The 14,869-nt window shown below is 42.0% G+C and overlaps 1 protein-coding gene across 1 annotated transcript in view; it reads left to right on the forward strand.

Moving 5' to 3' along the window:
• The first annotated feature begins 3,965 nt into the window (after positions 1-3,965).
• The window catches only part of SLCO3A1 (solute carrier organic anion transporter family member 3A1), a 49,770-nt gene continuing 38,866 nt past the window's right edge, over positions 3,966-14,869 (forward strand). Inside the window, exons 1-2 of the mRNA XM_015824218.1 lie at positions 3,966-3,977; positions 7,739-8,204. Coding sequence (XP_015679704.1) covers positions 3,966-3,977; positions 7,739-8,204 — 478 coding nt within the window. The remainder of the gene's footprint in view (positions 3,978-7,738; positions 8,205-14,869) is intronic.

The following is a 14,869-nucleotide window of genomic DNA, read 5'->3' on the forward strand; positions in this document are numbered from 1 at the left end:
TGCAGAGACTATAAGAACGTGTTCCCTCAATCTTGGCTTAAACTCTGACGATGTCAGCAGATGCTGGCAAAAGCTAAGTTTTAAATAATTTTTTAGTCTTGGTGATCTGTGTCTTTTGATGTTGAATATGAATATACCCGAGACTCATATTTGTAAGACTATTTTAGATACCATATGTATGTACGTATGTATATCTCACAAATGAAGAGATCTTTTTTACAGGGGCAAGAGAGACAGCTTCAGTAGACCTTAACAGTCTGACAGATCGGAACATTAGCTGGAGAATATTTATAGGTGGAGCCAAAACATTTTATTTTTACTGCAAATGCTGATGAAAAGAAGGATTCTTGATTAGGCGATCAGTCCCTTAGGACTTGGACTGGCAAAACGGTCCCTAAAAATAGAGATGGTGAAAGGAAGGGAGGAGGCAGAAGGCTAGGAGTTCACAGAATAAGGAACAGGAGGGGAAGATGGGAAGAGTAATAGTTCACTTGGGAGGTTAAGCATCAGAGAGAGGAACGTTATGGGCCGTCCAAGGAGAAAATGGATAGAGGTGATAGATTTCCAGAAAAGAAAGAAACAACCATTCCTCTGAGGCATGTGTTTCCTATTAAGCAGATCCAAATGGACCTTTTTTCTTTATAAACTGTTCCAAAAACATTTTCAGTAGGACAACAAAGATTTCTAGAAAAGGAAGAAGAAACAATGCACATTAGGCGTGTGTCTCTTACTAAGGAAATATGGATTGACCTTTTTCTTGATGTTCTTCCAAAAATATCTTCCAACGCCAGAGCAATAGATTTCTAGAAAAGGAAGAAGAAACAATCCAGTTTAGGTACGTGTTTCCTACTAAGGAGATCCAAATGGACCTTTTTCTTCATTAGCTCTTCCAAAAACATCTCCAGTAGGCCAACAATGGATTGCTAGAAAAGGAAGGAAATCCACCTTAGGTATGTGGTTCCTACTAAGGACATCCAAATGGACCTTTTCCTGGAGATTTGAAAAACCTGCAGCAAGAACACACTGATATAGCTAATATTTGGGGGCATAGACTAGTTGCACATGGCACTTTAATGACTGCCAATCATGGGAGTCCCCAGCCTTTAAGTTCCTTCCATACCTTATAGACAGAGACCAGTGTGAAAGCAGTCAGTAACCTTGCAATAGTGGCAAACATCTGACCCTCACTAGACCCATCACAAGACCCTCACCTGATGTAACTCTCCCATCACAAGAGCTACTGACCACACAAAGCCCTTAGAAGCAGAAGAACACCAACACTGAATAGAATAGAATAGAATAGAATAGAATAGAATAGAATAGAATAGAATAGAATAGAATAGAGCTGGAAGGGACCTTGGAGGTCGTCTAGTCCAGCCCCCTGTCCAAGCATGAGAACCTATAACAGGGGTAGGCAACCTTGGCTCTTTTATGACTCGTGGACTTCAACTTCAGTGCTGGCTCAGGAATTCTGGGAGTTGAAGTCCACGAGTCATAAAAGCCAAGGTTGCCTACCCCTGACCTATACCATCTCAGACAGGTGAATATCTGGTGGTCTCTTCTTGAAAATCTCCAGTGATGGAGCGCCCACAATTTCTGGAAATAAGCTGTTCCACTGGTTGATTGTCCTCACTGTCAGGAAGTTGACATTCCCTAAACTCCACTGAAGATGTTACCTGGTAACAAAAGGTTCGGAAACTAACCCACAAGCTCGGAGAACGTACCTCCACCCCCTAATCGTAACCTTGTTTATTTTATTTTTTTCAATGAGACACAGACCATATTCTAACTCAGGCTTCTTTTTAAAAAATTATGTCAGATCCAGTAATTCTGATTCAATTACAGGTTTAAAAAGAGTGTTTTTCTTTTTTTAATGGATTGCATTAACCCCTGTCTCCATGCAGCTGGGAGATGTGCTTTAAACAGCCAGCCAGCTAAGTAGCAATGTGTATGCGACAAAGTAGGGGTGAGAAAGTCCCTTACATAAGTCTCTTTGCTCCATAAATCAGGCTTCCAAGCATTTGGACTCTCGGCTCCCTGGAGAGAGCCAATTCATGTTCATGGAAATATACAGCATGTTAAAAAAAAAAACCAAAACCGTGATCTTTTTTTCAGCTGGCAATTAAAGTGCCCAGGAAGTCCAGATACGAATTACAGCAGTTATTAGCTTTACAAATGGAACTTTTAAGGTGTTGGGAGATTTATCTTGCACATTATATGGAGCTCAGAAACAAAATCAAAAGCTTCTGGCTTTGATCCCTTGCTTCTTTTTTCATTGCTTTTCAACAAGCAGGACCTACTGCGGATTCCACACCTTTCTTCTGCTCGCCCTCGTTTGATTGCTTGATGTGCCATCAAGCTGTGTTTTGGCTTCTAGAAACCCATATAGATAGATTTTTCTCCATGGCAATCTGTCTCTAACCTGGTGTTTCGGGTCTCGCAAAGGTGTTGCCACTGTACCTGGGTCCATTCAGTTTCCTTCCATCACACTTATGTCACAGTTATCTTAGTTCAGGATCTGCTCTTGTCTTCTTCTCTTAAGCTTCCCTTTCCTGGTGTCTCCTTGCAAATGTTAGTCAGATGTTGGTTGGAGGTCCTTTTGTGGAAAAAAAGCTTCTGCTTCTCTCTCTCTCTCTCTCTCTCTCTCTCTCTCTCTCTCTCTCTCTCTCTCTCTCTCTCTCTCTCTCTCTCTCTCCCTCCCTCCCTCCCTCCCTGTGTGTGTGTGGTGTATTGTATCTAAATGAAAGCATGGGTGAAACCATGCTTTTGGAGCATAAGGAAAGTCCTGCAGGCCAGCTACTTAAATTGAGATTGAGACGAATGGCTGTCCAAAACGAGATTGAATAGCCATTGATCCAGAATGGTATAGGGTCTCCTGCACCTGCAGGGGGTTGGACTAGAAGACCTCCAGGGTTCCTTCCAACTCTGTTATTTTGTTCTGTTAAGACAGTGTTTCTCAACCTTGACAATTTTAAGGCATGTGGACTTCAACTCCCAGAATTCCACAGCCAGCATTGCTGGCTGTGGAATTCTGGGAGGTGAAGTCCACATGCCTTAAAATTGTCAAGGTTGAGAAACACTGTGTTAAGATCTTGCTGTTGGTTGTCCTCTTCTCTTTCCTTCCCCCCTTCCGCAGCAAAGCCTTTTCCAGACAGCTAGGTCTTTGCCTTGTGGATCCAAAGGAGGATAATTTGAACCTGGGGGAGAACTCTTGAGTTGATTTCTGTTTTTCTGTTTGTTTGTTTTCTTGGCTGCCCATGGTATTCTCGGGAGTCTTTTTAACACCAATGTTCAGAAGAATCAATACACCTCATATCCTTCTTCTTCAAAGTCCAGCTGGGATTTCAGGGCAGCTGGGATGATCTCACTGCAACCACACCAGAAGCAGTTAGGTGGCTAGCTTCCTTAGATATTGAATTATAGCATTTATCTTACTGCAACTCTGTGGCATCATACGATGGTGATTTTATCGTGGTTTCACCTTAATTTAATATTTCATCTCGTGTATTGTACTGTCTATATATTTTGTGTGTGTGTGTGTGTATTTGCCAATGCTCTAACTTACATTTATATTTGTGTATGTATGCATAATGCCCTTTATTCACATTGTATATCGGTATTGCATGACCTTTGTAGATGCCACTCGCTATATAAATAATAAAAGTCCAGCTTTTGCTTCCATCAAGTGTCACAGGACCTTAGACCACGTTTTTTTTCTAGGTAGATTAGAAGCAAATTAATTCAGAGATTCCCTGGAAATTATTTTGGAAGTATTTGAAAATTCATACAATTATACGGCACACCATTTTCTTACAGGACCACCTGGCTGGGTAGTCTGAAAATTGTACTGTAATTGTAGTTCAGCTCATTCCCTCACTTAGCAGCCTCCAAATTCATTTGAAAATATCCTTAAATATTCCAGTCAAAGTAACCTCCATGTGAATCTCTGAATTTGTTTGCCCCTAATGCGTGTGAAGGTACTCAATCATCCAAGTCATGGTTGTTCCAAAGACACTTTTCCAAAAGGTAACTGGACTTTTTTTTTGGGGGGGGGGGAGGTTTCCTTGAAAACATTTTGCTTCTCACCCAAGAAGCTTCTTCAGTTTTGAAGAACTGAAGAAGCTTCTTGGACGAGAAGTGAAATGTTTTCAACATTTTCGGGGAGAAAAAACAAACAAACATTTTCAAACATTTTCATGGAAGACGCCAAGAAAGTCCCGTTGCCTTTTGGAACAGCATTATTGGCTTCGCTCCTAATCTTGATCTGAGGGGTGGGAATTGCACTGGAGTTAAACTTCAGATGTTTATACTTCATGCTTTGTACTTTTAAATGATTTTTTTTTTTTTAAAAAAAAAAGCAGATTCACAAAACATAAGCCAGATAATCTGCTGCATTAGAGCTCCCTCCATGAAGAGCGACAGGGAAACTTGCTAGCAAATTCACAACGTTCTGAAAAGCGGTGAGCCATTTGTGGGTTTACAAGGCCAGGTGCAACCTCTTCTTTTGTCCTCTGGCCCCAGTTCCTTTGCTGTGTACAAAACACCCTGTAACAGCAGCCCTTGATGTTTGCACAAAGCCTTCTTTTTCAGATGGCTTGTTTACCCTCTTTAAAGACTTAGAATGCTTTATCCTATGTCTGCCCTCATTTTGGAGAACCCCTCCTTTGTATCCTGGTCTCCATTGTCATGGCTGTTTTCTAATCAGCAAACACATCTTGCTAGCTTTCCATCTGCCACGTGCTGGGCATGAACAGCCTTCTCTCCTAGCAATCGCGTGAAGCCAAAGATCACATTTCTCAGAGGCCGTATTAGTAATATTTATTAGAACAAAGGTCTAGGTCAGCGATGGCGAACCTTTTAGAGACCGAGTGCCCAAACTGCAACTCAAAACCCACTTATGCATTGTCGGGTGCTGGGTGGGTGTGGCCCATTGGTTGGGTGTGGCCAATTGGGGGGGTATGGCCCATTGGGTGGACGTGGCTGCAGTGGTAACGGCAGACTGGGTGGGACTGAAAAGTTCAATCAATCAATTCCAACTTTACAAGATCTTTTTTTTTTCGTGAGAAGTTGAAATTGACTGATTGATTGAAACTTTTTTTTTTTTTTGCATACGGCAGCGGAGGCCTAAAGTGAAAAGATTTTATAAAACCCAGCTGAAGGCCTAGGACTGGGGCGACGGCGTGCGTGCCCACAGAGAGGGCTCTGAGTGCCGCCTCTGGCACCCGTGCCATAGGTTTGCCACCACTGGTCTAGGTTGCAACGCAAGGATTCCAGCAAGTGCCTTATTTTCAAATGGGAAACCAAGCTATAGGCAACTTGAGACTACAAAAGTCTGGTGGTATATGGACATTCTCAGCCATCCAGGTCCTGGTTATTCCAAAGGTGCTTTTTTCCCAAAAGGCAACTGGAGTTCCTTTGTTTTTTTTCTCTCTTGAATAAGTTTCGCTTCTCATGCAGGAAGCTTCTTCAGTTCTTTTTAACACTAATAAGAATAATGCAAACTAAAAGAGAATAAAAAATAAAGAGAAATAAAAGAAATAAAAAGAAAAAGCTAAAAGTTCAACAGGAAAAAAAACGGAAAAGTAGAAAAAAGGAGGGGGAAAGATATAAAGAAGTGGCTTCTGATCTTCTTTACAGCAGTTATAAATATAATTATACTTTAACCTCTCTGTCTAAAGTTACGTCACAACTCTTTTTGTTCTATAGTTTATCCTATCTTACCATCCAAATTATAAATCATTTTTTTTCTTTTTTACACAAAAGCTGTAGGGGGTTGTGGTTCCAGTGACCAATAAATGCAGATCGTCTCTTTTCTCTAATCAAACAAGTCAATTTAGCCATTTCAGCAAATTCTCTCATCTTCACTAACCATTCCTCCATTGTAAGTATTGGCAAATCTTTCCACCTTTGTCGGTACAATAATCTGCCTGAGTTATCATATCCAAAAACAAAGTTCCATGCAGCAGTCTATTGAAAAACAACCCACACTAACCATGTGCTCCATTACTAAAGTAACAAACCAACCTCCCACAAGAGGAGTTGTGTAAGAACATTATTCAGACAAGCACAAATGCAATGCACTGCAGCAAACAAGAAAAATGAAACGAACTGCCTATGCACCATTTCCCAGCAAAATGGATGCCTACACAACTTGATAAAAAACGCTTGGCCACCCAGTCCACTACAGCACAATCAACATAAGCCATAAAAAGGATAAGACTGCTACACATCAGCAATATCTCAGAAACAATCACACAGCACCCCTGTAGCACACAAACCAACTAAAGCCCTCAAAAATTTCTTAAGTAAACCAAAAGACCCAGTAGAAGGGTCTACCAAGAAGAAAAAGCAAGGGTCATCAACAACATAGACCGTAAAGACTGTAACAGTCACAATGTAGGACAGGCAGGCAGAAGACTAGCAGAGCGCATCCATGAACACTAATTAGCAATCAGAAAACTCCTTAATTTCACAGCACATAGACAGACTTAGCCATAGTTTCAACTGGGAAAGTGTGAGCATTCTAGGCAGTAGAAAACTGCTGGCAACTTAGCATTCAGAGAAATGATGAGATGAATGGTATAGAGCAGGGGTAGTCAACCTTGGCTCTTTTATGACTCGTGGACTTCAACTCCCAGAATTCCTGAGCCAGCTAAGCTGGCTCAGGAATTCTGGGAATTGAAGTCCACCAGTCATAAAAGAGCCAAGGTTGACTATGCCTGGTATAGAGTCTCCTGCTTGTGTGGAGGATTGGCCTAGATAGAACCAATATCACCCAGGTTAAGGTCCTTTCAACTCTGTTTTTCTGTTAAGCGCAAATTTCAGCCAACACAATTCACCCAATTTTACCCAACTGGTTCATTTTCTAGCTTTCTACAATACACCGAATTATGACTGAATCAAACCGATTGGGTCATGCAAAATGCAAAGCGAAGGAAGGAAGGAAATTAAGCTTAGCCTGCTGTGTAAATACAGCCACTAGATTTGTAACTGAATTGGTAGAAGGGTGTTGTGAGAATACAGTACAAAGAGAGAGAGAGGGAGTAAAAGAGATTAACTTTCTGATCTCCCTTAAAATTCTAAAGCAAACCTAACTCTCTTCTTTTTTTGTCCGTTTCAAAAATTCACAACTGAAGACTTTGCTGTCTCTGGAGAAAATCAGAAATAGCCACGACTGGAGGCAATTGCTAAGTTTTCTAATATGCACCCTTCAGAGCAGAAGATGCCCTGAAGCCTAGTTCTAGGAGGCTCTGACAGCATTTGTCATCCCACAACAACTTCTCTCTAAGTATCTGAAGTTGCAGAGAGGGATTCAAAGTTCATCGGGTGGAGGAAGAATGTGCATTTGGGAGGAAAATACCAAGATGGTTTGTTTACCTTTCTGGTGCAGAAGGACAATTCTCAGGACAGCAGTGAATAAACTAGGAAAAACGCACAAGGTGTTCTCTGCTACTGCTGCCTCTTTGCAGGTGCCTAAATTTTTACCTGACCTCTTTGAGCTCAGTGAGAAACTCAAAAGGAGGAACCACAGCACAATACCTTTTTTTTAAACCGCGCATTATAAACACAAAACTATAGTGATAGAATATATGTGGTTTGGAGTTGAACTGCGGGGTTTTGGATGCCCTCTGAGCTTGGTTGTCTGCTTACAGATGTTTTATTACTGACCAGGTAACATCATCAACGTCGGTGAGTGTGGTATTGGCTCCCTCTCATTTCTTGCCCTCTTTCCTTGCAGGTGAGCGTCTTGACCACCTTGGAACGGCGGTTCAACCTCCAGAGCGCCGACGTTGGCGTGATCGCCAGCAGCTTTGAGATTGGCAACTTGGTTCTCATCCTTTTTGTGAGCTACTTTGGTGCCCGGGGACACCGGCCACGCTTGATAGGATGCGGAGGGATCATTATGGCTTTGGGAGCCCTTCTTTCAGCTCTGCCAGAATTCCTGACTCATCAGTATGAGTATGAATCCGGAGAGATTCGGTGGCGGTCCGAAGGGAGGGACGCCTGCGTAGCCAATGGGTCCACGAGCGACGAGGGACCAGATCCTGATCGGATCTGCAGGAGCAGGACTGCCACGAACATGATGTATTTGCTTCTCATTGGGGCACAAGTCCTTCTGGGAATTGGGGCAACTCCAGTGCAGCCTTTGGGGGTCTCCTACATTGATGACCATGTGAGGCGGAAGGATTCTTCCCTGTACATTGGTAAGTCACGAGTCTTCCTTGTGAAGGCTTTTAATTCATTTTATGATTGTTCACCAGACAGAGTCAGTTGCTGAGATGGGCAGCCAAACATGAATGAATGAATGAATGAATGAATGAATGAATGAATGAATGCATGAATGAATGAATGCATGAATGAATGAATGAATGAAAAAGAAAGAAAGAGAGAGAGAGAGAGAGAAGGAAAGAAAGAAAGAAAGAAAGAAAGAAAGAAAGAAAGAAAGAAAGAAAGAAAGAAAGAAAGAAAGAAAGAAAAAGAAAAGAAAGCATGGAAATGTTGAGGGTGATTCAATTTCCCATTTTGTTGACTTCTTCCTAAATCAGAATTTTGTCTGATATTTTCCTGGCTAATTTTGAAAAGAGGATTTGGACAATCTGATTCTGCATGAATGAATGAATGAATGAATGAATGAATGAATGAATGAATGAAAAAGAAAGAAAGAAAGAAAGAAAGAAGAGAGAGAGAGAGAAAGAAAGAAGGAAGGAAAGAGAGAGAGAGAGAGAGAGAGAGAGAGAGAGAGAGAGAGAGAGAAGGAAAGAAAGAAAAGGAAGGAAAAAAGAAAGAAAGAAAGAAAGAAAGAAGGAAGGAAGGAAGGAAGGAAGGAAGGAAAGAAAGAAAGAAAGAAAGAAAGAAAGAAAGAAAGAAAGAAAGAAAGAAAGAAAGAAAGAAAGAAAGAAAGAAAGAAAGAAAGCATGGAAATGTTGAGGGTGATTCATTTCCCCATTTTGTTGACTTCTTCCCAAATCAGAATTTTGTCTGATATTTTCCTGGGTAATTTTGAAAAGAGGATTTGGACAATCTGATTCTGCTTTTCCCAGCTCCCTTAATACAATACAAATCCGCCCCATTTATAGAACATTAAATTGGTACTATGATGCATTTGCAAATTGGAATAGTGTTCTGGCCATTGCACACTTAATACAACTAGAAAACAGGGACAACTTTCTTTCCTTTCTCCTCTCCCCAGTTCACACGGTTCACTAGAAATCAAACTAGTTCCTGTATAAATGAATCATCTTTTTGGAATTTGCTCCTGAGGCAACTGATTTTAGATTCTCCCATTATTCCTCCTGCCTCTTTTTTTTTTCTCTCCTAAAGGAGCTGTTGACTGATATTTCCAGTCTTTAGCTCATAAATACTGTCTTTGCAGCTCTGCCTTCATCTACCATCTTTCTGTGTGGTGGACATTTACAGGTCTATCTTAGTTGGAAAACAACAATAGGAGAACACTGTTGTCCTTGCATCCTGCTTGTGAGATCTTAGAAGCCCATCCATTGTGTTATGAAAAAAATAATAAAATAAATCGTGACACTGTCTGGATTACATCACTGGGTATGAGGGGCTCCCAGATCACTGGGTGTTTGCAAATTAAAATATATCAGTAAACTGCAGTGCAATGCAGTTCTCTGTGCATGATTTTTCACTGGTCTGGAGATGCTTAAGCCAAATTCAACCTTTAAACTAGCGGTTCTCAACCTATGGGTCGTGACCCCATTTGGGGTCGATCGACCATTTCACGGGGGTCGCCAAGCAAGGCTGTCCGCCATTTTTTTCCCCTTTTCCGGCAGGTGCCTTACCTCCCTTGGGCTGGGCCAGCTGGTGGTCGGCCTGCTCCGTCTCTGCTGCTTGCCAGCTACGCCTCGGACGGCGCAGGGGGCAGAACCACGCATGCGCGGCGCTCCCGGGCAGGGAAAGTCCTCGACTTACGACCGGTTGGGTAGTCCTCGACTTACGACCGGTTTAGTCCTCGACTTACGACCGGTTTGGGGTCACGGCATTAAAAAGGTTGAGAACCACTGCTTTAAACGAATTTGGCTGCAGCCATCTTCAGTTGCCAGCTTACTTAACCTGAGGCTTTCCATAGCAAATACAAACTCAGATTTATTAAGTTAGCACGGAAGTGTGAAACTTTGCTACAGGATGGTATTTGGCTTGGTGATCCTACATTACTGGAGATCCGCTCTAGAAGTTGATCCTGGCAGGATTCAGGGGGGGGCTGCAGCCTCCAAATTCCACTCTCTCTGAACATACTACAATCAGCTATTTCCTTTCTGCTGCTTAAGAAGTCCTCTCTTAATTTGGTCTCAGAGAAAGAATGCCTATTGCCCGGCAGCAGAATGAATATTTTGTGACTCACACAGAAAAGGAGATGATTTAGACCAGGAGAATTTTAAAGTTTGCAACAGACATCTTTAGACTCGGAATGTTTGGTAAGATATTGTATCTCTGGCAGGATATGGAAGCTGCCTGAGTAGGGAATGAAAAATTTCCAAAATGCAATTGTTCTTTGTGCTTGTAATTGAAATGGCCTCGTGAAGATAACCATTCTGTTTGTTCAAGGCTGCTGGCATTTAACCGAACTAATTTTCTGTTAATAATCTTCTGGGGTTGACAACCGCAATGTGATTCATTAGACAGATATTTTCCCAATGTTTTCTGCGAGCTACATTTCTGCAGCCTTTTAAACTTTAGTCGCATGGATCATTTGAGACCGAGGTAGAAGTGATTGATTACAGTTGTCTAAAAAGAACGGAGCTGCTTTTTTTCCCTTTTCATTGCTCTAATGTTCCAGAATATTCTCAGTTTTCTAATGTCACTGGCCCATTTTAACCTCCGAAATTGCCTCGTTCGTGGGGAATTGAAAACAAGTCTTTGCACCAATCTTGGGGTGAAGATCGTGGTCAGCCCAAGGACCGATGGGAATGGGAATAGAATGGGAGTGGGAATAGAAGGGAAGGGAAGGGAATAGGAAGGGAATGGGAATAGAATGGGAGTGGGAATGGAAGGGAATGGAATAGGAAGGGAATGGGAATAGAATGGGAGTGGGAATAGAAGGGAAGGGAAGGGAATAGGAAGGGAATGGGAATAGAATGGGAGTGGGAATGGAAGGGAATGGAATAGGAAGGGAATGGGAATAGAATAGGAGTGGGAAAGGAAGGGAAGGGAAGGAAATGGGAATGAGAATGGGAATAGAATGGGAGTGGGAAGGGAAGGGAAGGGAATGGGAATGGATTGGGAGTGAGAATGGAATGGAACAGAACAGAACAGAACAGAATAGAATAGAATAGAACTCTTTATTGGCCAAGTATAATTGGACACACAAGGAATTGTTTATGAAGGCTTTAAGTTAGAGAGCAGGCAACATTCTGCCCACAGGCAGCAAAGCAAACTGCCTGCTTTCAGCATCATCTTTATTTCCAGATAAATGCTCCCAGGCTCCAGTTTTTAACTAGGAATATAATGAAAGAACCTGTGAGGCATAACCTCTGGAGCATTTCCCATCTATCAACCCTAAGAGGCAGGCCAGACCAAGAAAGACACTCCATGGAAGGCTAAAAACGACTGTAATGATTGGTTATAGTAACAGAATCTGTCTGTGCTTCTCCTCCACCCTCTTTTATATTCACATGGATTGTGTGTGTCTGAGATGTTTTGAAAAAGCTCCCTCTTATTTGGACTGAAGCAAAGATCTGTTTTCATTGTTTGATAACTTGCAAAACTTGTTGATTACTGTCCTAGGCTATGCCTTGCTGATTTAACTTGATCAAAAGCTTTTTATAGACTGCTTGTTCCTTTCATATAAAACATTTTATGTTGTACCTCATTGACAGCACTGTGATAGCAGATATAAAATATTGAGCTGGTAGACTAGATGCCAAAGATCGATCTCTCGATCTCTCTCTCTCTCTCTCTCTCTCTCTCTCTCTCTGTGTGTGTGTGTGTGTGTGTGTGTGTGTGTGTGTGTAACTTCCATATTCCTGCCAAGTAAATTATGTGGATTTGTTCACGAGATCAGCCGCAGTCAAACTCAACCTAGAGGACTTTTTATTGCAAAAAGGCATAATATTTTTTTATGGGAAGTGCTTGACCACATCCTTTTAAAAAATAATTTCTAGTAATAACCTATCCATTGTTCCCAAGTTTGTACATCATTTCCCACATCTGCTAAGGAACATGCTTTGACTTCCAAATCATGCAAAAACCATAAGGTGCTTTTGGACTGGTTTTATCTTGGTTAACTGGATGGTGCCTTCCGTAAACCAAGATTAAACAAAGCCTGGTTTAGGAGAATACCTGAACTTGCCCTGGGAGAAGGCAGGCACTTTGAACAGCATCTTGAACAACAGGAAGCCTTATTCTCAGTGCTCACATTTTCATACAGTTAAACAGAAAAAGAAGTAAGAGGCATTGAGTATTTGAGCCTTTCAGAAACCAGGTGGAAAAATCTTACTTTGGGATGTAAATTTCTAAGGTCAATTTCTAATTGTTGGCTGGTGTCAGGTCCAATCCCAGCGACGAGGCAATAAACTCCAGTTGAATTATTTTATTTGCTTGCCTCTAGCAGACAGAATCTTGCCAAACTAAAGCTATAATTTTCAGAGCTACTAGATACAGTATATCCTGAGAGAGTCTAGAGCAGGGGTAGGCAATCTTGGCTCTTTTATGACTCGTGGACTTCAACTCCCAGAATTCCTGAGCCAGCATGGCTCAGCTTGGAAACCTCTCCCTTTTCCCTCAGCATGGCTGGCTCAGGAATTCTGGGAGTTGAAGTCCACGAGTCATAAAAGAGCCCAGGTTGCCTACCCCTGGTCTAGAGTATGGCTACCCAGAATTCTTCCCCACTTCCCCATCCAGCTCAGAACTGCAAAGTCTGTTCATACGGGTCTCTTTCTGGGAAAGCTGTCTTGGCCAAGTCCTCTCCCTTTACTCCTTCAGGTGCTCCTTCCATCACACTGGGATAGACCACCACCTTCTTCTAGCTCTGGTTTAAGTCGGAAAAATGAAGCGACAGCTAATCAATTAATTGGAAACCTCCTTTCCACGTTGAACGGGAAATGGTTAGGGATGCTTTTTATCAAATTAAAAAGAGAAGCGCACTGCATCATCGCGACTCTGAGCCTGCGGTCTGCTGCCGCAGTTACTCTACTTCCTTTAGCTAAGAGCTTTTCCGCAGAGTAAACTGAGTAAGCAAGGTGGGCAGCAAGCAGAGGATCAAACCATTTACACAAACCATGGATCAGCCTCCTGTTTTGCAAGAACACTGAGCTTTTTTTTTTTTTTTTTTTTTTGCTTGATGCACCAATTGGGGAAAGTCCCCTTAAACTAAAGATTGCTGTTGGAAACTTCTGCAACCTGAATAAATTTGTATATTTTGCTGGGGTGATTTGTTACCAGAGCAGGTTGTATTTTCCCTATGGGGACATTCCAGGCAGTCCTTGACTTAACGACCGAAACTGAGCCAGGAATTTCTGTTGCTAAGTGAGATAATTGTTGTTGTTGTTAGTTGTGAAGTCGTGTCCGTCCCATCGTGACCCCATGGACAATATTCCTGCAGGCCTTCCTGTCCTCTGCCATCTTCTGGAGTCCATTTCATCTCATGCCTCCTGCTTCAGTGACTCCCTCCAGCCACCTCATTCTCTGTCGTCCCCTTCTTCTATTGCCCTCCATCTTTCCCAGCATCAGGCTCTTCTCCAGGGAGTCCTTCCTTCTCATTAGGTGGCCAAAGTACTTGAGTTTCAACTTCAGGATCTGGCCTTCTAAAGAGCAGTCGGGGTTGATCTCCTCTAGGACTGACCGGTTTGATCACCTTGCAGTCCAGGGGACTCGCAGGAGTCTTCTCCAGCACCAGAGTTCAAAGGCCTCCATTCTTTGGCGCTCAGCCTTTCTTATGGTCCAACTTTCACATCCCATACATTGCAACTGGGAAAACCATGGCCTTGACTATACGCACTTTTGTTGGCAGGGTGATGTCTCTGCTTTTTAGTATGCTGTCTAGATTTGCCATAGCTTTCCTCCCCAGGAGCAAGCGTCTTTTAATTTCTTTGCTGCAGTCCCCATCTGCAGTGATCTTGGAGCCCAGGAAGATAATTGTTAAGTGAGTTTTATCCCATTTTATGACCTTTCTTGTCAGGGTGATTAAGCAAACAATGGCCATTGTTAGTAACATGGTTGTTAAATGAATCTGGCTTCCCTATTGAGTTTGCTTGTCAGAAGGTCACAAAAGGAGATCACAGGACCCCGAGACACTACAACCGTCATAAATATGAGTCAGTCGCCAAGCATCTGAATTTTGATCAGGTGACCATGAAGATGTGCAAGGGTCATAAGTATGAAAAATAGTCATAAGTCACTTTTTTTTCAGTTCGAACAGTCACTAAACAAACTGTTGTAAGTTGAGGGCTACCTGTATTACATTCAGACCAATCTCTCAAAGACGTATTATGTTGCCACAGGTCTTGTTATGTCGCTTGAGCAATGGAGGGAGGTGGACCGTGTTTTGAGCATGCTCCTGGATATCCGGGGGGTGGGGCAAAGGGGGCAGATGTTGTCACACCTATCACAACGTCATTGCTCAGATGATGCAAATCATCTAATTCTATCATTTATCACATTGAATTGAGGGTATCGTGGCATGTGTGATGTTGTTGTGGTTTCTCCTGGTAACTTTTTTTTTTTTTTTTTTAATTTTAAACTTTTTATTTATAAAACAATTAAAAAAACCATTGGATTTGACGTGACATTCCAGTATATACATTCTTATCAGATTATACCATATTTTACAATCAATTCATTATCTCTACATATACATTAAATTTTATATACATTATCTATTCTAAAGTAACATACATTTCTATCTTAACATTCG

This window comes from Protobothrops mucrosquamatus, unplaced genomic scaffold, assembly GCF_001527695.2.
Source record: "Protobothrops mucrosquamatus isolate PMUCROS unplaced genomic scaffold, P.Mucros_1.0 scaffold2162, whole genome shotgun sequence".
Taxonomy (NCBI): Eukaryota; Metazoa; Chordata; class Lepidosauria; order Squamata; family Viperidae; genus Protobothrops; species Protobothrops mucrosquamatus.